The following is a 26,826-nucleotide window of genomic DNA, read 5'->3' as shown; positions in this document are numbered from 1 at the left end:
CCGGGCCTAGACGGACCCTCCAGGAGGTGCCTTGCAGACCCCCTGTCCCTTCTGCCCTCCCACCTCCGTGCCAGCAAAGCCCCCAGCCCCCACTGCCTCGTATCGCACCGAGGCCCTCCAGAGGCTCAGAGGGGCTCTTCCTGACTGGGCGCGCGTGCGTGCAGCAGTGCGTGCGGGGGTCTCTGCCCTAAGGGGAGGGCGAGCTCTACCTCCCGAGTGTCCCATCCCAGACAGATCACACAAGGGCACCAACAGACAGTAAGGCCTCGGAGCCTGCGGCGCGGGGCCCGTGTGGCCCCAGGGTTTCTCTCCAGTCCTGGAAGCTGAGGCCCACGGAACGACGTCCCCCTTCCAGGATCCCGAACCCACGGCCCCCCTGTGTGGCTCCTTCTAGCCTGAGAGCTGAGGGGCAGGGGCGAGGGGACAGGGAGGAGACAGGTGGGCTCCAAGAGGTGACCTGTGACCTGGCAGGCTGACGGGGGGCATGGGGCACAGCAGTGCTGCCGCCACGGAGGACACGCATGTGCACAGTTCATGCATGGGCCTGGGGGGAGGCCGCCCTCCTCACTCCCGGCTGCGCTCCCTCGTGCCCAGGGCGCCACGTAACAAGCACACTCACGCACACATGCACACACTCGGCCGCGGTCCCCATCCCCGCCTGCACTGAACTTTCCTTCGTGGCTTCCTTCCAGAATGTCACAGAGAAACAAAAGGCTTGTGAAACGGACCTGGCCAAGGCGGAGCCGGCCCTGCTGGCAGCGCAGGAAGCTCTCGACACGCTGAACAAGGTAAGGGAAGGAAACGAAAGAACCGGGACCGGCCAGGGTGGGGAGAAAGCCGTGGAGCCGGCACCGGGACCCCAGGGTCTCGGCGGTCTCCCCGGTTGTCACGGGGCCTCCCGATCCCGCGGCAGGGCCCCGTCCCCTCACAGCTGCTGCTTGTCCTTCGTTTACAGAACAACCTGATGGAGCTGAAGTCCTTTGGGTCCCCCCCGGACGCCGTGGTCAATGTCACGGCCGCCGTCATGATCCTGACCGCCCCCGGGGGCAAGATCCCCAAGGACAAGAGCTGGAAAGCCGCGAAAATCATGATGGGCAAAGTGGACACCTTCCTGGACTCCCTGAAAAAGTTCGACAAGGAGCACATCCCCGAGGCCTGCCTAAAAGCGTTTAAGTGAGTTGGGGCCACGCCGTGGGGTTCACTTCACTTCCTGCCGGTGCTGCATGGTCCCCGTTCCCCCAGGCAGCCTGTGCTCATCAGGGTGGGCAGGTGGGCAAGGTGGGGGCCCAGACTCGGCGGGCGGCAGGTGGGGAGTTGTCCCGGTGTCGGGGTGAAGTGTGGGCTCCCGGGGCGTCTCACCACCCACTGCCTCCCCCACCCCCACCTAAGGAGTCAAAGCAGGTGGGAAGGCCCGTGGCCCCAAGTCTAGGCAGCCCCTTCCCCACAGGAGACATGGGAGGGTCAGCGACCCCCACGGCCCCAGGGTGCCAGGCGGGCAGAGCAGCTGCAGGGCCATAGGAGCTGGGGAGAGGCCCCCAGAGGCAAGAGCAGTTGTGTACATGTGCACGCATCACACACACACACACGCTGTACATATACGTATACACATGCAGCCATGTACACACACGCTGTACATACACATGCTTGCATGATGCACATGCACCCATGCACAGTGTACATACACCTGCACACATGATGCACACGCACCCATGCATACATAGTATACACACACCTGCATGCATGATGCACATGCACCCATGCACACACACTGTACATACACCTGCACGCGTGATGCGCACACCCATGCACACTGTATGTACACGTGCACACGACACACACTCATGCACACAACACTGTAGTACACCTGCACGCACACACATGTGCAGTGGGTGTCCTCCGCTGGCTCGGGCTCCATCAGGCGTGATCTTTTTCTTTCCGTTGTTGTCACCGTAAACACCACATCCAGAGGGACACGCGTGCAGCAGGTTGGCCATGTAGCTGTGGGGTGGGTGTGGGACAAGACTAGACACACGTCCCCGGGCCTCCCACCCGGGGGCCCACGTGCTGGGCTGGCCCCTGCCAGTGGCAGTGGCAGTGGCGCCGTACATATACAGAGACTGTCGGGCTCCCGCCATTCACCCCGGAACGCCGGAACAAGAGGACACGTTCTCCGGCTACTTCGGTGGCAGGTGGCCCGGCGCATTCGCAGCGCTGCGGCCCCTGGAGGATTCAGGCCGGCTCCACCCCGCCGGCTCCCCCGTGTCTGACGTGCGTTGAAGGGTGCAAACCCGCTTTAGTATCAACCTAAACAAGGCGTGAAGTAAACCAGGGGAGGAGGAGCTGGGCTGCCGGCCCTAATTTGGGCCACTCACCAGTTACTACCTCGAATTACGCATTTGAAATTCTTTCTATTGACAGTTCAGTTTGTTGTGCCTAAAAATACTGGTTTCCGGAAGGGTCTAGGGTGCATCTCTGGGGATTTTCCCTCGGTCCACCCCGGGAGTGGAGGTGGCGCTGTGGGGGTCCAGGGATCTCTGGGGCGCGGGCTCCGTGTGTCTGCCAGCGCTGCCCCCTCCCTGCTGGGTCACGTCGGGAGAGATGCTCAGCCTCTCTGGGCCCGTCGCCCCACAGTGCCATGGGGTGATGACACATGCCAAGGGGAGCAGGCTCCAGGAGCCCCCATGCAGGAAGCTCTCAGAACAGCGCCTGACACGCAGCCCCTGACGCGAGGGCTACAGCTTCCTGCAGGTGGCACTCGGGGCAAGTCTCTGAGCCCCCAGCCCCCTGAACCTGGGTTTTCTTGCTGACGGGTGGGGTCTGAGAATGAAACGGGACCACCTACAGAAAGCTCCAGAACAGAGAACGAGGAATGCAATCCCCTCCTTCATGTGATCACAGGCCATCCCCTCACTCCCCAACTTCTGGGGACAGAACACCGTGCCTCGCTCTTTTCTTCATCTTTGAGACACCCCCCCAAAACCCCAATTCACAGCGCTCCCCTCGTAACTGCTTGGGACGGGCGGCCAGAGCGCGTACCAGCGCGGCCCTGATGGCTGGAGGGTAGACGCCGGACGGCCTGGGGCCCAGGGCCCACGCCAGCACCCACTGTTCCCTCTCCAGGCCCTACCAAGGCAACCCCACCTTCGACCCCGAGTTCATCCGCTCCAAGTCCACGGCCGCCGCGGGCCTCTGCTCCTGGTGCATCAACATCGTCCGCTTCTACGAGGTGTACTGCGACGTGGCCCCCAAGAGGCAGGCCCTGGAGGAGGCCAACGCGGAGCTAGCAGAGGCGCAAGAGAAGCTCTCGCAGATCAAAAACAAGATTGCCGTGAGTGCTCCCCGCACCCAAGGGGCTCCCCCCGGGGTCAGAGCCCTGCGGGGCGGGGTCAGCACAGTGCGGCCACTGTGAATGACCAGCGCAGCTGCAGGGACCAGATCGCCCACCCGGGAGGCCCCGCTCCGTGCTGTGCGCACTCTGGCGGGACCTGGGACGCCACCACCGCCCCATTTCCTGGCCATTCTGTTCCCCCAGGAACTCAATGCCAACCTGAGCAATCTCACGTCAGCCTTTGAAAAGGCAACTGCAGAGAAGATCAAGTGCCAGCAAGAGGCCGACGCCACCAACAGGGTGATCTCGCTGGCTAACAGGTAGCTCGCTCCGCCCCGCGGGCCACCCTCTTGTCTTGCCAGTGCCCGTGGAAGGGACAGGCCCGCAGAACAGGATAGACCCACTGACTGACGATCGGCCAGTGTCTCCACCTCCTGGGTAGAGGACCTCTGTGCATCTCGTGACCTTTGGGGTCACAGAACCCACCCTAACCCAGACCTGCCCGGGAGGCAGCGTCCATGGGGGCTTGTTCTCACCGCAACGTGGTGTCTGTACGGCCTTCCAGGGCCTCCACCTGCGCGGCCCTTTACGCCCTGATTACACACGTGGCCTCCAGAGCAGCGCTGTCCCAACGGGAAGGCAGCTCGAGCCACGCCCACCCCTTACATTTTCCCATTGCCACCTTAGCACAGTACAAAGATGAGACCAATTCTGAGGATGTATTTTTCTGAACCCCAAATGGGATCATTTCGACATGCAGTCGTTGTGAGGACGATCGCTGAGACAGTCCACGCATGTTTTCATTCCGGGTCCTCAAAACCCACGTGCACATCTCAATTTGGACTAACCGACACCTTGGGTGCTCACCAGTGGGCAGCGAGGCCTCAGGGCTTTCTTTTCCTGCTTTTGAAAGTGAGCCCCGGGAGCCTGGCACAGAGTCGGTCCTAGGGTGTGGCCTCTGGTTGCCTGTTCCCCTGCCCGGAGGGCTGGCAACTGTTGGCAGGTGGTAGTCAGTGAGACCCAGGGACCCTCGGAGATCCCCAGGCCGCCTGACAACGGCCTCCAGCAGAGTGCAGATGCCATCCTAGGTTTGAGGGACTTGACATACCCACCAAGAAAAGCATAGAGGTCTTTTGGTCTTTGGGAAGCAAGGGCTCCTGGGGGTGATGCTAAGGACAGACCTCAGGGGTCATAATTAGGCAACCTGTGCTTTCAACAAATATCTCAATGCTCTCAGACTGGGGATGTTGCATCTAGGGTCAGGGGCCAGCTCTCAGGCAGGTGGCCAGAGGAGCAGGACGCCAACCCTGCCGTACCCACTCCGCATGGGGCCAGGTGCCCTCCGGATGCCACACTGTCCTGTGGCCACCGTGGCCACCATCCAGACTCCGCCTCTGCCAAGACTTGCCAGTTAGCCAAAGCCTGTGCTCAGTGGTGTCCCGGCAGCAGCTGTAGCATGTGGGCGAAATGTCCAAATAATGTCAGCTCAGAAGTGATGTCAGCGCAGAAGGCTGGGGAGGGGGCACTTGGCCCCCAGCTGCCCCCAGAAAGTGTTAGTTTTGCTTCCCTAAAGCAGTTATTCCCAAAAATTTCCCCCAAAGCATGTCCAGTGTTGAAGCACTGAGCAAAGGAAGGATTTGAAATGCCAGGCTCATCACACTGGGAGGTGGGAGCTGCTTCCTGTCCTTGGGCCTGAGTGACCCTCCAACATTCCTCCTCCCCCCACTGACCGCGTGGTCACATTAGGCTGGTAGGGGGACTGGCATCGGAAAACGTGCGCTGGGCTGAATCGGTGAAGAACTTCAAGAGCCAGGGGGTCACCCTGTGTGGGGACGTCCTGTTGATTTCCGCCTTCGTCTCCTACGTGGGCTACTTCACCAAGAAATACCGAAATGAGCTGATGGACAAATTCTGGATCCCTTATATAAAGAAGTTAAAGGTAAGAGGTTCAGTTGCATTCGTCACTCGGGAACTCTAGGGAGGTCCCCGGCGGGGCAGACCAGCTACACGTCACCCTCACTGATGCTCTGGCTGCAGCGGGTTTGCGCCGTGGCCCAGTGTGGCCGATGCTGTGCCCCTCCTGGTGGGTTCCGAGACGCTCCATCAGGGCGCTCGCTGTAAGTGCGGGTCTTCCAGACCACGGCGGCTCGTCCGTGGTCCAACCACAGCCCCGTCACTTGGAGAGCTGTCCCCCGTGGGGCAGTAAGGAAGGCCACCTCACCCCTTCTAAGAGCGAGCACTTCCTCTTGGCAGGTTCCCATCCCGATCACAGAAGGTCTGGACCCCTTGAGCCTGCTGACGGATGACGCCGACGTGGCCACTTGGAACAACCAGGGCCTCCCCAGCGACCGCATGTCCACCGAGAATGCCACCATCCTGTGCAACACGGAGCGCTGGCCCCTCATCGTGGACGCCCAGCTGCAAGGAATCAAGTGGATCAAAAACAAATACGGCAGCGAACTGAAAGCCATCCGCCTGGGGCAGAAGAGGTGGGGGCCGTGGTGGCAGGCGGGGCGAGGTGGGGGCTCCAAAGCTAGCCGCTGGCCGGCCGGCCCTTGTGCTTAGAAACACACCTGAGGTGTGTGATGGTCAGATGGGCAGGTGCGTCTTTACATACAGATCCTGGCCCACAGGTGGATTTGTCTTGCGATATTTGGTCTTGGGGAATAGTGCCAACAGTAAAGAATTAACCCCGGGGCTCTTCTCTGCACCCCCGCCCAGTACCTGCTGCTCCAGGGACAGAGCGTCACCCAGGCTTGAGTCCCACGTGGCCCCTGCCAACCACGAGGCTTCAGGCTGGTCATTTTCTCATTTCTCGTCTCTAGTGGGACACATTTCCTCGTCACAGTGGTCACTAGGGCCACCCCATTTTGCCTTCCTGGTGCACCGGGGCCTGGGGACCAGACACGGGTGTGAAAATGTCTGGCTCGACAGCTGTGAGGGGGCTGCCCTCCCGAAGGCCCCCAGGGGAGATGTGCACAGATGCCCCTCAGTTACCTGTCTTCTGGTGCCTTCTGGCTCTGAGGGCCACCTCCTGGGGCGTCCAGCGGTGCCATCTCTGGGCCCGCGTCCTTACCTGGCCCCACATCATGCGCACAGCTACCTGGACATCATCGAGCAGGCCATTTCTGAAGGGGACACCTTGCTCATCGAGAACATCGGCGAAACCGTGGACCCTGTGCTGGACCCGCTGCTGGGCAGGAACACCATTAAAAAGGGAAAGTGAGTTCCACGTTCCTCCTTCGCCGCTTGGCCCGTGTGAACTCGCTCAGGGGCAGGTGTGGCCTCTGCACAGAGGGGAGGTGCGGGGAGCTTCCCCCTGTCCTGGTGCGGCAGGGTCTTTGGAGGAACGCCGGTGCCCGGGAAGAGATGGGAAATAGTGGGGCCGCGCCCCGGTCAGGAAAGCCGCCACCGTGCGAGTGACCCCTGCGGACGGCCAGCCCTAATGGCCAAGCTCTCCTTCTATTTTTATGCGTTTTCCAGATCTTGAGCCTGTAGCACTATTTTTTCTTATTCAAGTGAAATCTACATCGCATAAAATTAGCTGTTTTAAGGCCAACAATGTGGTGGTATTTGGTGCGTTCACAGTGATGTGCGTGGATCAGCCCATCTAGTCCCCACGCCCCCCGCCCACGGCAGCCAGCCCCTGCCGTGCCCCCCAGCTGCCAGCCCCTGGCACTCGCCAGCGTGCCCTCTGCCTCCACGGATCTCCCTGTTCTGCATCCGTACAAGGGAATCGCACGAGCTGTGCCCCCTTGCGTCTGGCCGCTTTCCCCAGGCCGTGTGTTCAAGGCCCCTCAGTGCGGCCGTGTGTCAGGACCTCGTGGTTCTGAGTCACAGTCCCCTGGACAGATGTGCCTCATCCTGTTTATCCGTTCAGTGGTTGATGCATTGAGCACGTATTGCTTTTCTAATATAAAAAGAGAAGCAAATCAACTTTTAATAAGCATCAGAGCTGCTGTGACCCCCTGTGAAAGTAGGGGCGTGTGCAGAAGCCCAGAACAGGCGAAAATGAACACTCTGACATCTCCGCCTCGGAGAAGAGCTTGGCGTGGGCGGTGATGCCCAAGGGGTGAAGTTACAGAGGCCCCAAGAAGTGAGCTTGGCCAGGAAGAGGGGGAGCAGAGCAGGAGCAGAGAGGAGAGATCCTCCCTGCAGTGCCGGGGGACCCGGGGTCTGGGCCTGGCTGCCTTCAGATTCTCCCGGGAGCTTCCAGAACGTAGAGTTGTTGTGACCTAGGATGTCAGTGTCTGTGATGTCCATGGCTCTGCGGCGGGGCCCAGGCAGTGTTTCTGTCCCGGCTCCCAGGGGAGTATGATGTGTACTCGGAGCTGGGCACGTGCGACTATACAGATCAGAACCGAGCAGCCAGAGAGAGCACAGGTGCGCCTTCTAGAAGATCCCAGCCACAGGCCAGAGAGGAAGAGCAGAACAAGAAGAGACGCTGTCCCTTCCTGGGGACCAGAGGGGGGTTCAGGGCAGCATGAGGCCCAGGGGTGGTGGGAGGTGGTCTGCACTGGTGCTGCTGCCACCGGAGCCCCACAAACCCCTCCCTCTGTCCCCTACCGACCAGGTTCATTAAGATCGGCGACAAGGAGATGGAGTACCACCCCAAGTTCCGCCTCATCCTGCACACCAAGTACTTCAACCCACACTACAAGCCCGAGATGCAAGCCCAGTGCACCTTGATCAACTTCCTGGTCACCAGGGACGGGCTCGAGGACCAACTCCTGGCGGCCGTGGTGGCCAAAGAGCGCCCGGATCTAGAGCAGCTGAAGGTACGGGGGCCTGACGTCAGCCCCACGTGGCCCAGGGCGGGCCACTCAGGTGGCCGCGAGCTTCCCCAACGCGTCTCTCTGACTGTGCCCCAGCCTGTCACACGATCACGTTGTGTGCAGTGGAATGAGCCACTCTTCTCCCCCAAACCTACTTCCTCCCAAACCTAATGCCAAACCAAGCAGCCGCTTCCCTGACGGAAGAGGAGTCGGTGGTGCCCAGACAGCCCCGCAGGCACGGTCTTTGTGGCGGGTCCCCGTGCGCGGCCACCAGCACACGCGGGCTCAGGGCGGTCCCCCTGCCCCGGCCACACGGCTGCCCACTCGTATGAGGCTGGCCCTGCTCCTCCTGTCCCCGCTGGGTCTGGGCTGTGGCAGGGGCACAGAGCCGGCCGACGCCTGACCCCCCTCCCGGCTGTCTGTGCCGCCCGCAGGCAAACCTCACCAAGTCCCAAAATGAATTCAAGATTGTTCTGAAAGAGCTGGAGGACTCCCTGCTGGCCCGTCTGTCGGCCGCGTCGGGGAACTTCCTGGGGGACACGGCCTTAGTAGAGAATCTGGAGACCACCAAGCACACGGCCAGCGAGATTGAGGAGAAGGTGAGAGCCCGCCTCCCGGGCCTGCACCCCCCCAGCCCGTGGGGCCCAGACCAGGAACGGGGGGCTCAGGCACCGCGCGGCACGCCGCCTGCCAGCCGACGATCCCACAGACAGGGGACGAACCCACTGCCCACCGGCGCCGTCCACCCGCTGGTCCCACTCAGGCCCGTTTGTTTGAAGGTGAAAGAGGCAAAAATCACGGAGGTTAAAATCAACGAGGCCAGAGAGAACTACCGGCCAGCCGCCGAGAGGGCCTCCCTGCTGTACTTCATACTGAACGACCTCAACAAAATCAACCCCATCTATCAGTTCTCGCTCAAGGTGCGGCTCCGGGTCCCGGGCCCCTGGTGTCCACAGAGCCCCGGCCATCGGGAGGACAGGTGGGGTCCAGGCTGCACGGGATCCGCCCTGGGGCCAGCACCCCGGCGAGGGGCCCCTCCCCTGGTGCCCCAGACCCCCACCCGCCACAGAAACAAACTAGAACCCTGGCGGGCAGCCTGGGCGGCCTCACAGTCCAGCCCCCCAAGCCTCCACGCACCCGCTCCCCAGGCCTTCAACGTGGTGTTCGAGAAGGCCATCCAGAAGACCACCCCCGCCAAGGAGGTCAAGCAGCGGGTGATGAACCTGACGGACGAGATCACCTACTCGGTCTACATGTACACGGCCCGCGGGCTCTTTGAACGGGACAAGCTCATCTTCCTGGCCCAGGTGGCCTTCCAGGTGGGTCGGGCCTCCCTGCTCCAAGCTCGTGGCCCCGGCGCAGGAGGGCTCGTCCACGAGGCAGGTTCCCAGGTGATGCCCTTCCTGCTGCCGCCGCTGCTGTGGGATGTGCTGGCACCCTAATCTTTAGTTGCCATCAGGCCAGTGTTAAGTGGGAGCCCCTGAAGGGGGGGACCCGTTACGGAGAATTTTACAGACACGTCATCCTGTTACGTGTCCGTACTGCCTGGTGGGCAGCCGGTGGTTAACCACCATGGACGCCCAGTGCTAATTCTTAAGGAGATACAGGTACAAAGGAATAAACATTCCTCTTGTTCATACAGACTGGCTGGAGTAGTTCAGATTTGTGTTCCATGAAGTAGATGAAACAGCCCCCGGGCAGCCCCAGTGGCACAGCGGTTTAGTGCCGCCTGCAGCCCGGGGTGTGATCCTGAAGACCTGGGATCGAGTCCCACATCAGGCTCCTTGCATGGAGCCTGCTTCTGTCTCTCCCTGTGTCTCTCTCTGTGTGTCTTTCATGAATAAATAAATAAAATCTTAAAAAAAAAAATCCTGAGATAAGGGGCACCTGGGTGGCTCAGGTTGTGATCCCGGGATGGAGTCCCACATCGGGCTCCCCACAGGGAGCCTGTTTTTTAAAAAAGAAAAAAGAAACAGCCCCTCCGTGTGGTTCACTCTGTCCTGTAAGCACGGTGGGAAACACCAACTTCTGGAAGGCTGTTTCCATCCAGACTCAAACTGCGAGTCAGGATCCAGGTCAGGGTTTTCCTTTATCCATGAATCCCTGAATGGCAGCCCCTCTGTGAGTCCTCTCCCCGCTGAGAGGGCATCAGGATATCTCCTTGGTGTTTCCCCCCCTAGATTTTCAAAGATGTTTTTCTTTTGACCAAAAAAAAAAAAAAAAGAGAGAGAGAGAGAGAGAGAAGGAACGGGAGTCTGACTCAGGTGAAAGCCTTTGCTCTGCCGCGTGGGTGCCTTTGCACGACGCCCGGGCTCCCCTGCTGTCCACCTGGGACGCAGCGGTCGTGCCACTTCCCAGGGGCTGAGACCCGGCCTGCTGGACGCCCAGAGAGCTGGTGCACACGGGTGACAAGGCGACACAGAACGTGACCCAGAAAACCCCCCAGGAAATGTAGGTGCCCCAAAGATTAGTGTGCAAACGTTCACAGCAGCTCTGCTCACACCTGCCACAAGGCGGACACGGCCCAAATGTCCACTGGAGGACAAGCAGATAAACAAGACGTGGTCTCTCCCCGCAACGGAACGTTGCGGCTCTGACAGCCGCCAGGGTGTGGATGAACCTCAGAGACACAGGGTGGAAGGAGCCAGACGGGCAAGGCCGCATCTGTAGGATTCCCTGGACACGGAACAGGCACAACAGGCAGATCGACAGACAGAGCCAGACCTGGGGCGCCCGCGGCGGGGGACAGGTCGGGGGGCGCTGCTCAGGGGCTTCCCTCTGGGGGGATGGACACGCCCTGGTTCTAGACAGCGGTGAGGGCTGTGCACATGAAGTTACCACAATTTCATACTTTAATAGGGCTAACACCGTAAGTGGTCATGCATATTTTACCACAATTTAAAAACACAACGACAAAAAAAATGAATGAATAAGTAAGTAAATAAATAAATAAATAAATAAATAAATAAATAAATAAATAAAAAAAAAGACACAACGACAAACCAAGGTGAATACAAGGTTTCGCCCGGACCCAGGGGGCAGGACAGTGGTTCCCCCGCAGGGTCAGGGGGGAGAGCGCCTCAGCCTCACCCCTCGCTCCTGCCAGGGACTGTTGTGGGATGATGCTGAGCGGCCCCCACGGTCCCTCAGGTCTTGTCCATGAAGAAAGAGCTGAACCCGGTCGAGCTGGACTTTCTCCTGCGGTTCCCTTTCAAGGCGGGGGTCCTGTCTCCGGTGGACTTCCTGCAGCACCAGGGATGGGGTGGCATCAAGGTTGGTGTTGGGACCCGATGCTGTGCACGCTCCCCCTGTTGCGGGGGGCCCGGTGCTCACCCCGGGGAGGTTCACAAGGTGCTACCGCTGCCGCTGAACACCCCGCGAACCGGGGAGGCCCCAGAGGGCTCCTGCACTCGCGGGAAACTACTTTCCTGTTCAAACACAAGGGTCACTGGTCATTCCGACGCACACGCGGCCCCAGAGGCTGAGCCACGACAGGCCCCAGGGCGGGTCCAGGGGTCCCTGGGCCACCACCGCCCCCACCTCCTGACCCCGGGCAGTGCAAGTGTCGAGGTAGTTCCTCCCATCTGGGCGCACCCCTGGGCCCTCCGTGTGGGGGCAGAAAGCCCCTGCAATGGGACCGGCCCCATCCCCCAGCCCCCTGGAGGACAGCGGGGTCACCTGCCTGCACTAGAGCCTCCACCCGCGGTCCTGGCCCTCAGTGGCGCCGGCAGCTCATTTTAGGGCCAGGCCCGGCGGCCCACCCTCTCCCAGCACTGGGCAGGGGGCGCGGGGGGAGCTGAAAGGCCACCTGCCCCCAGGCTCTGTCGGAGATGGACGAGTTCAAGAACCTGGACAGCGACATTGAAGGGTCTGCCAAGCGGTGGAAGAAGCTGGTGGAATCGGAAGCCCCGGAGAAGGAAATCTTCCCCAAGGAGTGGAAGAACAAGACGGCCCTGCAGAAGCTGTGCATGGTGAGGTGCATGCGCCCAGACCGCATGACCTACGCCGTCAAGTGAGTGTGGCGCCCTTGGGGGCGGAGGGGGGAGGGAGGGAGGCCCCGCGGGGCCTCGACACCACACAACACTGCAGGTCCCCGCGGGTGACATCTGAGGCGTCCTCGCCACCCTCTCCTGGACTGGACAGGGTTTCCCTCCTCCCAACCCGGGGCCGACTCGGGAGGATGGGGACACCACGGGAAGGCAGACGAGGCAGACAAGGAACCAAGCCCAGTGCCCGTTCTCCGACACGATGTGGGATCTTAGCCTTTTCTTGGTCCTAGCGGCCCTGCCAGACGCCTGCATCCCTAACGGAACTCCCCTCTGACGACGCAGAGGCCCAACTCCCATGCCCCAGTTGTGCGCAGACGAGTCTGTTTTGCTGTTTGGTGGTGGGTCATGGGCAGGGCAGCAGGAGGTGGAGGGAGGAGCCTCATGCTGGAGGAAGTCTGGACAAAGTTTGGGAAAGGCCAAAGGAAGGACGCCTGGCCACCACGGCAGGGAAGTCACCCCCGGGGGGAGCGGAGTGTGGTCAGGGGTCTGGGCCAGGGCCCCCAGCACGCTGTGGTGCGTCCCCTCAGTCCACATGGGTGAAGGCACACGGACGCCCCAATGGAAGCACCCCAGACTGCGAGAGCCTCAGTGAGCTTGCAGAGGCCTGGGCGACCCCAAACCGCACTCCCGGACATTTTCTGTAGTGTCAGGAAAGGCTGCTTTCCCTTGCTAATGCCCTAGGGGCCGTGCAGCTTAAAATCCAGGAAATCCAAAGCCACCGTGAATGATATAACAGCAAACGTGTACCTAGGGCACACTATGTGCTGGAAGGACCCAGGGGTCCCCTGGCGTGGGGTGTGCTCACCTGGAATGCCCTGGGTTGGGGTCCCCTTGAGGCTTGTTCCCTCCCAGGTGACCCGGGAGCCTCTCCCCTGCTCACATGGAGGCCTCGCAGGGCCCAGCAGGGACAGAGGGCACTCGCTGCACAGACCACCAAGACGGGAAGCACCTGCTCCCCCTGCACACCCTTCCCTGGCAAAGAGGAAAGCCCCGGAAAAGACGGCCTTCGGGCCTGAGACTTGCTTTGCTTGAGAAAATCCACCAAGAGGGGCACACGGCTGGCTTGGCCAGAGGAGCATGTAACTTGATCTCAGGGGGTGTGAGTCTGAGCCCCACATTGTGTGTAGAGATTACTTAGAAATAAAATCTTTAAGGGGAGCCTGGGTGGCATAGTTGGTTAAGCATCTCTTGATTTCGGCTCAGGTCACGATCTCAGGGTCATGAGAGGCCTGCGTAAGGCTCTGCACTCAGCGAGGAGTCTGCTTAGGATTCTCTCTCCCTCTCTCGCTGAGCTTCCCCCCACCCCCCGCTTGCATGTGTGCTATCTCCCTCTCTCTAAAATTAATAAATCTTGGGACGCTTGGGTGGCTCAGTGGTTGAATGTCTGCCTTTGGCTCAGGCATGATCTCCCACCCTGGGATTGAGTCCCACATCAGGCTCCCTGTGGGAACCTGCCTCTCTGCCTCTTTCTGTGTCTCTTATGAATAAGTAAATAAATATATTAATAAATAAATAAATAAATAAATAAATAAATAAAATTAATAAATCTTTAAAAAATAAAAATAATATAAAATATTTAAAAATATAATAAGTAAAAGAAAAGAAAGCCCATCAAGGAAAGGGCCCTTCCCCCTGGGGTCCCAGCCCACCATGTCCCCCTTGCCTTTGGGTCTAATCAAGCGCATCTCCCTCAGGAACTTCGTGGAGGAGAAGATGGGCAGCAAGTTCGTGGAGGGTCGGAGCGTCGAGTTCTCCAAGTCCTACGAGGAGAGCAGCCCCTCTACTCCGATCTTCTTCATCCTTTCCCCGGGCGTTGACCCCCTGAAGGATGTGGAAGCCCTTGGTAAGTGTCGCCGGCCAGGCAGGGCTCAGAAAGGAGCGGCCACAGCACCGCTAGCCGGGGAGTGCACCTCAGAGCCCCAGTGGGGTGCCCTACACACCCGCTAAGACAGCTCTTGGCAGAAGCCCGGAAACTAGTGAGCACGGGCGGGGTAAGCAGAAACCAGAGTCAGCGTTGCCCGCGGGCCCGGGAGAGGACATCATGCATGGAAGGCAGGCCGTCACCTTGTGACCCAGCAATCCCACGGCTGGTCACGTCCCAAGAATGCAAACAGGGGTTACTTTTTTTTTTTAAGATTTTATTCATTTATTCATGAGAGACACAGAGAGCGAGGCAGAGAGAGAGACAGGCAGAGGGAGAAGCAGGCTCTCTGCGGGGAGCCTGATGCGGGACTCGATCCCAGGATTGCAGGATCATGCCCTAAGCCGAAGGCAGACACTCAACCTCCGAGCCCCCCAGGTGCCCCGTAAACAGGTGTTCAAGAGCGTCCTTCACAGGGCTGTCCATTGACAATAGCCAAAAGGCAGATAAAAGCCAATGTCCATCAACTGGTGAGTGGCTAATCCCACCATGGTAGAGCCACGCAATGGGATGGTGCCCGGACATCAGAATGAGGTGCCACACGCACGGCCACATGGGCAGACCAGAAAACACTGTGCTGAGAGGGATCCCAGCCAAACACGAAGGCCCCACGGTACACAGGTCCGTGTATCTGGAACACCCAGAGGTGAATCCTTAGACACAGAGCAGGTGGCCAGGGGCCGCAGGGAGACGCTGGGGTGGGGCATCCTGCTGGGGTGATGGGAAAGTGCTGGAACCAACGTGGTCCATGTGTTAAATGTCCCTGAACTGAACACTTTAAGACGGGTTTTAAATTGGCAGATTTGGGCAGCCCCTGTGGCGCAGCGGTTTGGCGCCGCCTGCAGCCCGGGGTGTGATCCTGGAGACCCGGGATCGAGTCCCACATCGGACTCCCTACATGGAGCCTGCTTCTCCCTCTGCCTGTGTCTCTCCCTCCCTCTCTCTCTCTCTCTCTCTCTCTCTGAATGAATAAATAAATCTTAAAAAAAAATAAATTGGCAGATTTGATGTTACGTGTTTTTTACCACAATACCAAACAAAGTGGGGTGGGGGGATCCCCCGGGTGGAGGGCCGAGCCGCAGCCTCTGTCAGCGGCCCCACACTCTTCTGTTCTTTCCTTCAGGAAAAAAGCTGGGATTTACCATAGACAACGGGAAACTGCACAACGTGTCCCTGGGGCAGGGGCAGGAGGTGGTGGCCGAGGACGCTCTGGACATGGCTGCGGAGATGGGACACTGGGTCATTCTGCAGGTGCGGGGGACAGGCCTGCAGGCTGGAGGTCTGGGATTCACTGAGCAGAACTGACTCCCAGGCTGCAGTGGCTCGGCGGCAGCGCTCCCGGGGAGGGGCGGACAGCGGGCATTGCCCGGAGCCCCGCTGGGGACGCCGCTGGGGAGGGGAGGGACGTGCGGGCGCTAAGCCCCGGCCTTGGCCACAGAACATCCACCTAGTGGCGCGGTGGCTGGGCACCCTGGACAAGAAGGTGGAGCGCTACAGCCTGGGCAGCCACGAGGACTACCGCGTGTTCATCAGCGCCGAGCCCGCCCCCAGCCCCGAGTCCCACATCATCCCCCAGGGCATCCTGGAAAACGCCATCAAAATCACCAACGAGCCGCCCACGGGCATGCACGCCAACCTGCACAAGGCTCTGGACCTCTTCACCCAGGTGAGGCGGCCTCCCCCTCTGGGCCCGTGTCCCTGGGGAGGCCCCCAGGCCGAGTGCCCTCGGGTCACAGACAGAGACCCTCGGGGCCTGCACTGCCGGGAGCAGGCTCTGAACCCTGAGGACGGCTCCACGCTGGTCCTCGCCGCTCCGTGCCACCCGCAGCGCACGCACGCACACCCCTCGCGCCACAGAGTCCGCGTGTCCCTGGAAGACTGAGGCACACAGTGTGAAATGTGCTCGAGTTAGAGCTTTAAAAACACAAGCGCGTATTTTTAATCCATTTCATGACCTGCGAGTCCGCACAGGTAAATGCAGTGCGGGTCCTGGGTTAGTGGGAGCCCCGCAGGAAGGGGCCCGGCTGGGGAGTGCTGTGGACAGGGCTGTAGTGCCTCCTCCCAGGGGGCCCCTCTCTGGCAGCGCCCTGTGGGCCCCTACCTCCTTCAGGGGGGCAGCTCCCAAGGCCCACGCCTCGCTCCCCGTCACACCACCACCTTGCGCGCTGTCCCCTGGGCGGCCCTGACCCTCCTGCAAGCTCCTAGCATCTACCTTCGTTCTCTCGGCATCTGATCTGTTCTGCACCAGAACCTTCTGGTGCACACAGGTACGTCCCAAGTGGAGTCTACAACCTCTTAAAGGAAGACACCCACCCCGTCTGAGGACACCTACAAAGATCTGGTTACGGAGCACATTGGCCAAGAACGCACAGCTCGCCATGGCTCCTAGAGAGTCTGGGCTACTGCCCGGGTGCTCGCTGTGAGGAGCGCTGACCACTGCCGAGGGACAGCACTTCTCGTTTAAGAAATCCCGGGATGTCCTGTGCTTGGGAATATTTTAACAATAGAACTGCGTTTTCTGAAATAAGTCAGGACCAGAGAGCATTCTCTCCCCTACCCCGGGGCCGCCCCCTCGCCCCTCCCGCCCCCAGCAAGGCAGCTGGCAGGGGCGGGACGCGGGTCCCAGCCTGTGCCCTCCCGCAGGACACCCTGGAGATGTGCAGCAAGGAGACTGAGTTCAAGTGCATCCTCTTCGCCCTGTGCTACTTCCATGCCGTGGTGGCCGAGAGGCGCAAGTTTGGGGCTCAGGGCTGGAACAGGTCGTACCCGTTCAACAATGGGGACCTCACCATCTCCATCAACGTGCTCTACAACTACCTGGAGGCCAACACCAAGGTAGGGTGCCTGTGCCCGGCAGGGTCCTCCGCCCACACGTCCACCCCCGACAACGCCTCGTGCTTAGGAAGGACAGAGGAGTCCTAGGCCCAGGAAAACCCAAAAGCAAGAGGCCCCTGAGACTCCCAGCAGGCTGATATGACGACTGTCATCCGGTCCCTCTCGGAATCTGACTCCCAGAGAGCCTGGGGCAGACACGGCCCCACCGCTGTGACCCCCTAGGCGGCCCATGAGCCTCTGCTCCTCCTCACTGGGCCCTGAATCCGCAGTGACAGGATGGCGGCACGGCGCCTGTGACACCCGATGGGGCGGGTGGCGGGAGGGCCAATCAGCGAGACCAGGCAGCACCACGGTCGCCAACGATGCTGGGGGCCGGGGCCCTGGGCTTGAAGCCCAGCTCTGCCTCTCACTAGCTGAGACCTCCTGGACACCTGGCCTCAAGTTTTGGGGTCCAGGTGAGGAAAGTGCCCTGCCAGGCCCAGGGCTGCTGGTCTCAGGACACCCACCTGTTTCCTGCGCTGCCCTAAAAAGTTCAAGAGCTGGGCGGAGGCAAGAGAGACCCGGGCCGGCGAGCACAGCCCTGCCCACTCACCCCTCCCTGGCCTTCCCCACAGGCGGCCGAGAAGGCCTGCCGACCCCTGAGGACCAACCCCACCGCACCCCGGGCCCCCAATGCGCTGCCATCACCCAACTCTGAGCCCGGCACATGGTTCACAGGCTCAGTTCCCCCCAGAGGAGGCAAGAGGGCAGAAGGACCAGCGGGCAGCTATCCTGGGGAAGGGGCGCTGATGCCTACCTGCAGGTGGGAGGACGGAGGGCAGGTGGGGGGTCCACTCCCCCATCCCCGAGGAACAGATGCCGGGGAGCAGCCGTGAAGGAGTGTGGTTAGAGACATTTCTGGGGAGATTCGTGTGGGACAGTCGTGCTAGAGCTTTTTGAAGACATTTATTCAGACGCTTGCCCATCATCCACATACACAAGCCCAGGTCAGTGGGAAACTGCTCGAGAACACAGAGCATGAGCTTCAGCGACAGGCAGGACAGGAGTAAACGACACACATGGGTCCTGCGAGCAGGGACCCTGCCTCCGTCCGAGCTCACGGCCTCAACCACATAAGTGACTGCCTGCGAGGACATGGTCCACGTCCCATGGTTCTGTCCCTCCAACAGAGGGGTCGCCCAGAGCTCCCACACCCAAGCACAGACCCAACTCAGGCAACTCTCGGGGGGGACCCACTGCCCGGTCCCTGACGAGTGCTCTGGGACTCCGTCGGCACCTGCCTGTCAGCACCATGGCCCCTGCCCCGTAGGGAAGGCAGGGAAGGGCAGCCCCGGGGGCCAGAGGGGCCTGTGCCCAGCCCGCCTCTCTGAGGAAGTGAGCTGTCCCCGAAGCAAACAGGTAAAATGCAGTAAAAGCAGCTCAGCATGTACCCAGGACAACCAGGCAAAGGACAGAGTTTAAGTCACAAAATGACAATTTAGTGAATATTAACATTTTGAGCAAAATTCAAGAGACCAAATGAGGCAGCTGTTAAATGCCCAAGTTCATTCCTCAATAAACGGTGTCAGGAGGCTACCCGCCTGCACTGCCCAGGGCAGGAGCAGGACCAGCCACGCACGCACAGCGTCCAAACTGCGTAAGCTACGTGCCAGACTGCGAGAGCTCAGTGCAGACGAAGAGAGGAATACCTTACTAATGCATTGTACGCCGACCATCTGTTGAAACACCCTTACGTGGCTGCTCCCAAATTTGAAATTCCACGTGTGACTGCCGTGTGTGGCTCCCGCGGTGCGGCCCACCCGGCCCGTGAGTGGGCTTCAGACGGTGGTGGTGGAGAGCCGAGGGCCCGGCTGGGCGCGAGGTCAGGTGGCCGCGCTCCGGGCGCCCACGATGCTGCCCGTGCCACACGGCCCTGCAGGCGCGCAGCTGCACGAAGCTGCTGGGAACCGGGCGACAAGCAAGGAGACGCGGAGCCAGGCAAGCTCAGCAGGACCAGATCGGCCCACTGGATGGAGACATCGTGAAGGTGTGACCGGCGAGACTCCGTGGCCAACAGAAATGGTGGCCGACCGTCAACACCCAGTCTCCGTGGAGTGAAAGGGCTTTGGCCAGGCGGCTGGCGCAGAGTCACGGGTGACTGCTCGCTTCCGAGCAGGGATGACAGGAGGCCCACACAAGGGAGCTAACGGGGGCTGCAGGGTGGGCCTGGAGGTCCCGCTCCCGGTCCTGGCAGAGGCCAGGCTGCAGGTGAAGGGGAGCAGGGGGCGGCCCTCATCAGAGGAGCCAGAGGCAGGAGACCGCCAAGGAGGCTCCAGCTGCCAAGTAGGACGCTGGCGGACAGGGGAGGAAGGCGAGCCTTGGACGGTGGGCCAGGCGGCAGCTGGGGTGACAGGTGATCGTGGGTTCTTAGACCCCGAAGGGGTGGGGGTACTTCTAACCACTTCCGTCCGTCCTTAGGTGCCCTGGGACGACCTCCGCTACCTGTTTGGAGAAATCATGTACGGCGGCCACATCACGGATGACTGGGACCGCCGGCTCTGCAGGACGTACTTGGGAGAGTATGTCCGGGCGGAGATGCTGGAGGGCGAGATCCTGCTGGCCCCGGGCTTTCAGATCCCCCCCAACCTGGATTACAAGGTGAGGGGGGCTCTCGGGGACAGGAGCTCATCCTGCAGCTCCAGGGCCAGCCTGGCGTCACAGAGGATGGGTAACCGAGCAAGAGACCAGCAAAATGAGAGGCGGTCAGAACAGCCTCTGGGGAGGAGGCGTGGGGACGTTCGCATGGCCGGGGGGCAGCCAACGAGGGGCTTAGAGAACTAGTGGGGGTCGAACAGAGGGCAAGACGTGGACGGGACGCTCCGGTCAGAAATGCTTCAGGACAGTAGACACAGGTTCCCGCGTGCACAGCTCCACACCGGCAGCCTGCTCACCGGCCGCCCCTTTGCAGGGCTACCACGAGTACATCGACGAGAACCTGCCCCCCGAGAGTCCCTACCTGTACGGCCTGCACCCCAACGCAGAGATTGGCTTCCTGACAGTCACGTCAGAGAAGCTGTTCCGTACTGTCCTGGAAATGCAGCCCAAAGAGACCGACTCGGGAGCGGGCACTGGCGTATCTCGAGAGGAAAAGGCAGGAGCCTTAATCCCCAGTCCGGGGCAGGCAGAGGGTGGGGCCCAGGACCCCCAGAAACCGGCGGCAGCCCCACAGCCTAGACCATCAGAACAGTCCCTCCCCATGAGCCTGAAGACCACAGAGGGCTCGTCCAAGCAGAAAAACTCTAGTGCAGAGCTTTTAATCCATCCTCACGGTCTGGGTTCCTGTGCAGGTCTCGTGAGCCATGAACACCTTGAGGCAGGTCAGGACATTCTGGACAAGTTCACAGCCAGCTGGGTATTGGGCTCACCGAAAAAGACCCTCAGTGCTGGGAGGCCTCGGGACCCTTTCTTGGTCTAAGGACTGAAACCCATGCACCCGGGAATGTCTGAGGGTGCCAGGCTGGGCGGGCGGCGGCTGCCATGGCCTCAGTCCCACGGCCTTGGCGACAGGACCAGGATAGTCACAGCCTGTTGGGCAAGATCCCCTCCTCTTGCCAGACACGTGGCTGCACGTCCCTGACCCTGATTCTCAGGTGACTCCACTGCCCTCTGCTCCGGGAGCCCTCGCCGTGGACGTCTGGGTGGTGGGCAGGTGCGGGCGGTGACACAGCCTCTTGGGGACTGATGTCCAGGTGAAAGCCGTGCTGGAGGAGATCCTGGAGAAGGTCCCGGAGATGTTCAACATGGCTGAGATCATGGCCAAGGCGGCCGAGAAGACCCCCTATGTGGTGGTGGCCTTCCAGGAGTGCGAGAGAATGAACATCCTGACCAACGAGATGCGCCGCTCGCTGAAGGAGCTAAGCCTGGGGCTGAAGGTGACAGCACGCAGGTCACTCAGGACCCAGGGACACGGTGGAGGGGGCGAGCGGGCCGCTGCAAGCTGACCTCCCACCTCAGCTGGGTCCTGGGCGCCGTGGGACTGCCTCCCCCTCTGGGTTCCCTGGTCGGAGGGCGCACCCCCAGGCTCTGTCAGCCTCCTCTCGACCTCCGACGGCGTGGACGGGGTGGGAGAAAGCAGGCGCAGGGCACTGCCTGGGCCCCCAGCGCCCCCTCCGTGTCTCTTAGGGAGAGCTGACCATCACGACCGACATGGAAGACCTGTCCATGGCGCTGTTCTATGACACCGTGCCCGACCCGTGGGTGGCCCGGGCCTACCCCTCCATGATGGGCCTGGCGGCCTGGTACGCGGACCTGCTGCTCCGCATCAGGGTAAGGACGGTCTCCCCAGGCGTCACGGCAGATGCCCTCCCAACCCCCGGGCCGGCAGGACCACGGTGGTGAAGAGGGAGCGTGTGTCCCCGCCAGAAGCCTAGAGGCCCCCACCAGCCTGGCCTTTGTCAGAGCAGGGCCGGAAGGGCTGGCCCACGCCACACAGACGCCCGGCAATGCAGGCGCTTCCTGCAGGAGGGAGGAAAGGGCGGCGGAGGTGGGAGCAGTTTCCATCACCGACAGGCCCTCTCAGCCGGAGCCCGAAGCGCCAGGGCGCCCGTCAGGGGAGTGGCCTGGTCACAGCCTCCTCTGGGCCCCCGAGTCCTTGTGCCCTAGTGTGAGGCCCTCTCGAGGCCCTCCCCTCCCCATCCCCTCATTCATGGAGCGGGTAGGTACCAGGCTCTGCTGAGGTGCGTTTCCACAGGAGCTCGAGGCCTGGACGACGGACTTCGCCCTGCCCACCACCGTGTGGCTGGCCGGCTTCTTCAACCCCCAGTCCTTCCTCACGGCCATCATGCAGTCCATGGCCAGGAAGAACGAGTGGCCACTGGACAAGATGTGTCTGTCTGTGGAAGTGACCAAAAAGAACCGGGAGGACATGACGGCACCGCCCCGAGAGGGCTCCTATGTGTACGGGCTCTTCATGGAAGGTAACGACGGTGCCGGTCTGAGAAGGCTTCCAGAGCCTGACCTGCTGGGCTGGGGACAGGGACGAGCTGAGGGGACGGGTGGGAGAAGCACACAGAAGGGGCGCGTCAGCTCAAGGCTTGACGCTGGTGGAGGCGGTGGCGCGACTCAGAGAATGTGCCCAGTTTGGGGACAGAACACGCCACACCGGGCAACCAGGCTGCTCTGCTTGGCCAGAAACAGCAGGTGCGTCCTCAGGTGTGAGCACCTGTCTCGGGGCGATGAGGGCTCCAGGAGCAGGAAGCCTGGGGCAGACGGATGTCTAGGGGCGCCAGCGCTCCTGCCCCCCACACCCCCACCGTGGCCTGGCCGAGCAGTAGCGGGGAGGGGGACGCCCGCCCCCCACCCCCATCCTGCAGAGGCCTGTTCCCTCAGACCCGCTGAGCTGAGTGACAGCTTTTCCACCACAAACCGTCCCACTCAGGGACTGATGCCACCCCCTTACCTGTGGGGGTGTCAGGGCTTAGCCAGCAAGCGCTCAGGGCTCCCCAGTCCCCACATCAGAGACAAGCACAGCAGAGGCCGCTCCCCATGTTTATTTTGGAATGACAGACAGGAAACACAAACACCATTAACAGGGTGAGTAAAAACGATAGCAGTCTGGTTAAAGGCAAATCAAAGATCCGTGTGCGTGTGCATATATGCTCGCGGGCGCTGCGCGTGCACACAAGCTGGACGATGCACACCTCCTGTGACTTTCAGCCGCAACCACCGCTTCCTGCCCCTGAGGCTGAGGAGGCTGACGGACAGGTTCTGAAGACACTACACATGTACACGGTGGCCCCGAGAGCTTGAGGCAGAGCTGTCCCTCAGAGGCACACAGTGGGGCCGCAGCACCCCCTCTGGGTCCTCTGCCCACAGCCCCCCCACAAGCCGCTCCTGCGCAGGTCCAGCCCCTGGCGTTCCCCCCCCCACAGCTGGCCCTGGCTCGCCGCTGGCACGGCCCCATGGCCACGCTGACCTCGCCGTGCCGTCCTACAGGAGCTCGCTGGGACACCCAGACCGGAGTCATCGCCGAAGCCAGGCTGAAGGAGCTGACGCCAGCCATGCCCGTCATCTTCATCAAAGCCATCCCTGTGGACCGCATGGAGACCAAGAACATCTATGAGTGTCCCGTGTACAAAACACGCATCCGCGGCCCCACCTACGTCTGGACCTTTAACCTCAAGACCAAAGAGAAGGCAGCCAAGTGGATCCTGGCGGCCGTGGCCCTGCTCTTACAGGTCTAGTGCAGCTGGAACCCCGGGTCCCCAGGTCACGTCCGAACCACAATTTCAAGATGATGTTAGAAACTCAGACTTGCCACTGCTACCTATTCTTACAGGAACTGACGGTTACTTTTTGTTCCCCTAAGTAAGCCAGACACTTTAGAGCACGTCAACGTGGACGGGCCAGAGGGTGGGGCGGTGTGGAAGAGGGGGCACGGGCTGGATTAAAACAGTGAAGTCACGTATTTGTGCTTGTCTGATTCTCTGGAGTCGCCTCCGGCTCAGTACCTGGCAGCCACCAGGGGCCCGGGGCGGGGAGGCCAACCCGCAGACCCCGCAGCCTGGAGGTCAGGAGGGCATACCCTTTCCCACAAGCAGCTCGGAGGTGTGGGTTCAGCAGCCGCGGCCTCCGGCCTGATGCCACAAGGAGAGGCCTGCCGGGGAGGGGCGGTCCGCAGCCATGGGTGCCCTTCCCAGAGAACCTTTCTTGATTCATTCAGACCAAGCCTCCTCTCTCCCTGTCCCTGACACACTACTCCAGAAGCGACTCTGCCACTCAAACACCTACTTTCTGAGCATGTGCACACAGAAAAACAAACCTGGTTCCTGGGACGACCTTAACATGTGCCCTTGGAGGTCACAGGCTTGCGTCCACAATAAGTTCCCTTTCAGGAGGCGTGGCACCTTCCCTTCCTCCTGCCCCATGGCCCCCACATCCCTAGTTGGGAGATCCCCTGCCACACCCCGACTGTGGCCGAGGGTCCTGACCTCCCCAGGGGCCACGCAGTGCAGCAGGGATGGGAGGGCCGGCCCCCACCCCCACCCCACGCCATCTGGACAAGCCCCTCCGCCTGTATTCCCAACTCGATGAGGAAAAGCGCCCCAAGCACACACCGCCCGCTGCACCACGGTGCTGGTCCCCAGGCTGCCCTGGGACGACCAGGGGACACCTTGGGCCCTCCTTGTGGCCATTTCAGCCAAGTGAATGGGCTGCCGTTCGGGATTGGCCGGGGTGGTGGCGCACAGTCAAGGGGAGGGAGTGATGAGCCAGGAAACTGGGGGAACAGGGAAGGCAGGCAGCAGGGCCCGCAAGCTCCAGGGGAAGCTTGACATCCCTGGTGTTCTCAGGCTCACACACAGAGCGCAGGGCCCTCCAGGAACATCCTGCCTCCAGCTAAGGTTTAATATGATCCTGAAGTTTTGTGAGAACTGTTTTCCAAGTAGTCTCACTGGAGCCCCAAGACCTAACTGTGAGAGTAACAATCTGGTGGGGCTCACAAAAGAGAAGGAAAAACACCCCTCAAATCCTCAGGGAGCCCAGGCTCCAGCCGCCTTGGGGCTGCCCAGCAGGAAGGCGGGGTTCCTGCCCTGGGCACTGGGCAGCCCCCCTGCTGGCCAGGAGGGGTCGCTGCTGTCCGTCCCATCGGAACCACTCCTGCCCCCTCGTCCTGCCCGCAGCCAGCAGACAACTCACTTGTAATCCCTGGTAATAACCACAAAACAGGAAGGCTTTCCAATTTTGCCTGTAGAGCCTGAAATAAAACAGCAATTTCTTCTGCACCTCCCAACTTTCCAAGAGGTGATTCACCTTTGGGTTGCAATCCAGTGACGGGGGCCCCAGGGTGCTGTGGGGGGTGGAGCCCCTGCCTCCTGGGTGGCCGCCGGGGTTGGGGGAGAGCGCGTGTGGGGAGGGCCCAGGACGGCTGGAGGTGGTTAGCAGAGACAAAGGGAGCAGCTGAGCATGGAGGGCACAGGCCTCGATTGCTCAAGCTGGGCTATGGCACAATGTTGACTCTGGTCCCACAGAGTCTACAAGAATGTCAACGCTGTTTACCGAAAGCCTCTCTCCAAACAGAAACCCGGTGCCCTGGCACATTCTTCTGGCTTCTCTAGCCTAATTGTCCCACAGGACAATTTAATAACTGGTTTGAAGGCAAACAGCGTTAACTGATGTGCTGCTGCCCCAGAGCAGTGTAGACAGGGCCACCGCTCCACCCAATTCCCATCCACTGAAGCCTGCAGATCTGCTGGCCCTGGCGGGGGGCTGGAGATGCTGGAGGGCCCCATGCACACACAGCCAGGCTGTGCAGACAGGCCAGCCACACCTTCCAGAGCCCTGAAGGGGACCAGCAGCCACAGAACCTCAGGACGGAGCCACGTGAAGTGGCTTCCGGGAATGTGCCTGCCAGGGCGGAAAGCAATCTCTCTCCCGACAAAGGATGGGCCAGCCATACCCTGGGGCCAAAGGCCTTCTCTCAGGAAGATCTTTCTCTGTGCAAGGTTCAGCACCTGGAGATGTAGAGATTGGCGGGAAGGTTTTGAAATCTGCTTCTGGAGACAGAGGGCGGTGGGGCAGCATGCTATGTGCTCTGAAGATGCCCTGCTGTGAGAAGGTGGCACAAACCAGGTTTTAAGCAGATCCAATAAAAAAGAGGTTTGTTCTTCAACAAAAAAAAAAATCACAAAGGAAAAAAGGAGGGGATCCCACAGATGAAAAGAGACTTAGGTGACGTGTCACCATATCATCACAAGGTCTGGACCTTATCTGGAACCTCAAGTCAAACACATGGAAAATTTTTCATAAAATAAGAAATATTATAAGGCAACTGAACCCTTGAACACGTTTGGGGTATTTGTTGACACTAAGGGACTCTGGCTAAGGTTTCAGTCAGGTGTGATACCAGAATAACGTCGACGGCAGGAGAGGTTTACGAGACTTTATACTGGGAGAGGGTGCCGATATACGCGTATCCTCTAGAAATACAGACCAGTACGTAAAGATCAGAGCAAACAGGTGAGAGAGTCAAAGGTGGCTGCTGAGGGGCAAGAGAGGCAGGAGACTGCTGCGGGGTCAGAGGTCTAGCATCGCCTTCCTCTACAACTATATGTGATCTGAATAAAATTAAAAGTAATGAAAATATGGAGGGAAAACTAAAAGATGACATTAAATACAATTCTGTTTTAATGAGAGAAGCCTGGCACCAGCACCCAAGGAAGCCCCCGCCGCACACCCTGTGCTCCTGCCTCAGAGCCCCCGCACCCAGGAGTCAGGAGGTGGGTCCCATCTGGGGCCCTCTGGGCGCGAGGGCAGGGTCGCTCTGGGGAGGCACCGCCTCCACTGGCAGGCGCACCCTGCCTGGCCTCCAGGCAACGGCCCAGCCAAGCAGCAGCCCAGGGCCACCCCGCTCCATGCCTCTGTGGGCCACAACTAGAGGCTCCGGGCACCCAGTGGCAGGTTCCTCCCGGGAGGGCAGTGTCCTGTCACCGAGCGTCCCTCCTGCTCGCACTGCCCTGAGCCCCCTGCTCTATGGTGCCGGCCCAAGCCGCGGTGCTGCCTCATCTACTCCAGGCCTGGAACACTTCAATGACAACCATGGTGACCCGCGAACAGAGCCCCCGGGTCCTGGGAACACCGCCCTCCCCGCTAGGACGGAAACCCCCTGACCCACACGTGGCCTCACAAGGCAGCACCTGTTCATCCTCAGAAGAAGTTCTTAATCAGCGGAGTCACCATCTTCACCCACAACTTCACCTGCCGACTCGGCTGCTCGAAGGTGGAGGAGGACACCACACCTGAGCGTAGGTAGAGCTGCTCCTGCTCCTGAGGGAGAGGAACAAACAGGCATTAGGGTCTCCCACAGCGCCAGGTGACTCAGCCCGTCCACTGGGGCACTGGGGTACAAGGTGCCAGGGTGCTGCGGTACCCAAGCCCTGGGAT

General features: G+C 60.7%; 2 protein-coding genes across 22 annotated transcripts in view; one reads left to right on the top strand and one right to left on the bottom strand.

Moving 5' to 3' along the window:
• DNAH17 (dynein axonemal heavy chain 17) overlaps positions 1–23,353 on the top strand; it is a 95,837-nt gene extending 72,484 nt beyond the window's left edge. For 2 of the 3 annotated variants that reach the window (XM_077854427.1, XM_077854428.1), the window contains exons 59-81: positions 693–788; positions 956–1,173; positions 3,121–3,328; positions 3,533–3,648; positions 5,075–5,267; positions 5,582–5,817; positions 6,428–6,550; positions 7,902–8,106; positions 8,538–8,702; positions 8,883–9,023; positions 9,252–9,422; positions 11,254–11,376; positions 11,922–12,115; positions 13,847–13,995; positions 15,197–15,324; positions 15,512–15,739; positions 16,717–16,908; positions 19,366–19,545; positions 19,856–20,038; positions 20,637–20,819; positions 21,070–21,213; positions 21,638–21,863; positions 22,882–23,353. In XM_077854427.1, the coding sequence (XP_077710553.1) occupies positions 693–788; positions 956–1,173; positions 3,121–3,328; positions 3,533–3,648; positions 5,075–5,267; positions 5,582–5,817; positions 6,428–6,550; positions 7,902–8,106; positions 8,538–8,702; positions 8,883–9,023; positions 9,252–9,422; positions 11,254–11,376; positions 11,922–12,115; positions 13,847–13,995; positions 15,197–15,324; positions 15,512–15,739; positions 16,717–16,908; positions 19,366–19,545; positions 19,856–20,038; positions 20,637–20,819; positions 21,070–21,213; positions 21,638–21,863; positions 22,882–23,129 (4,050 nt within the window). In that variant the 3' untranslated portion in view covers positions 23,130–23,353. Of the gene's footprint in view, positions 1–692; positions 789–955; positions 1,174–3,120; positions 3,329–3,532; positions 3,649–5,074; positions 5,268–5,581; positions 5,818–6,427; positions 6,551–7,692; positions 7,712–7,901; positions 8,107–8,537; positions 8,703–8,882; positions 9,024–9,251; positions 9,423–11,253; positions 11,377–11,921; positions 12,116–13,846; positions 13,996–15,196; positions 15,325–15,511; positions 15,740–16,716; positions 16,909–19,365; positions 19,546–19,855; positions 20,039–20,636; positions 20,820–21,069; positions 21,214–21,637; positions 21,864–22,881 lie in introns of those variants that run through there. The other variant, XM_077854429.1, reaches the window with a different exon arrangement.
• Positions 22,823–26,826, bottom strand: part of PGS1 (phosphatidylglycerophosphate synthase 1) — a 36,574-nt gene continuing 32,570 nt past the window's right edge. For 6 of the 19 annotated variants that reach the window (XM_077854430.1, XM_077854433.1, XM_077854436.1 and 3 more), the window contains 2 exons: positions 26,580–26,709; positions 22,838–22,974 (listed from right to left, as the gene is read on the bottom strand). In XM_077854430.1, coding sequence (XP_077710556.1) covers positions 26,590–26,709 — 120 coding nt within the window. In that variant the 3' untranslated portion in view covers positions 22,838–22,974; positions 26,580–26,589. The other 13 variants (XM_077854437.1, XM_077854441.1, XM_077854445.1 and 10 more) reach the window with 8 other exon arrangements.

The sequence above is a fragment of the Canis aureus genome, chromosome 16, assembly GCF_053574225.1.
Source record: "Canis aureus isolate CA01 chromosome 16, VMU_Caureus_v.1.0, whole genome shotgun sequence".
Lineage (NCBI taxonomy): Eukaryota > Metazoa > Chordata > Mammalia > Carnivora > Canidae > Canis > Canis aureus.
Note: the sequence above shows the minus strand (reverse complement) of the source record. Positions and strands in the feature narration are given on the sequence as shown.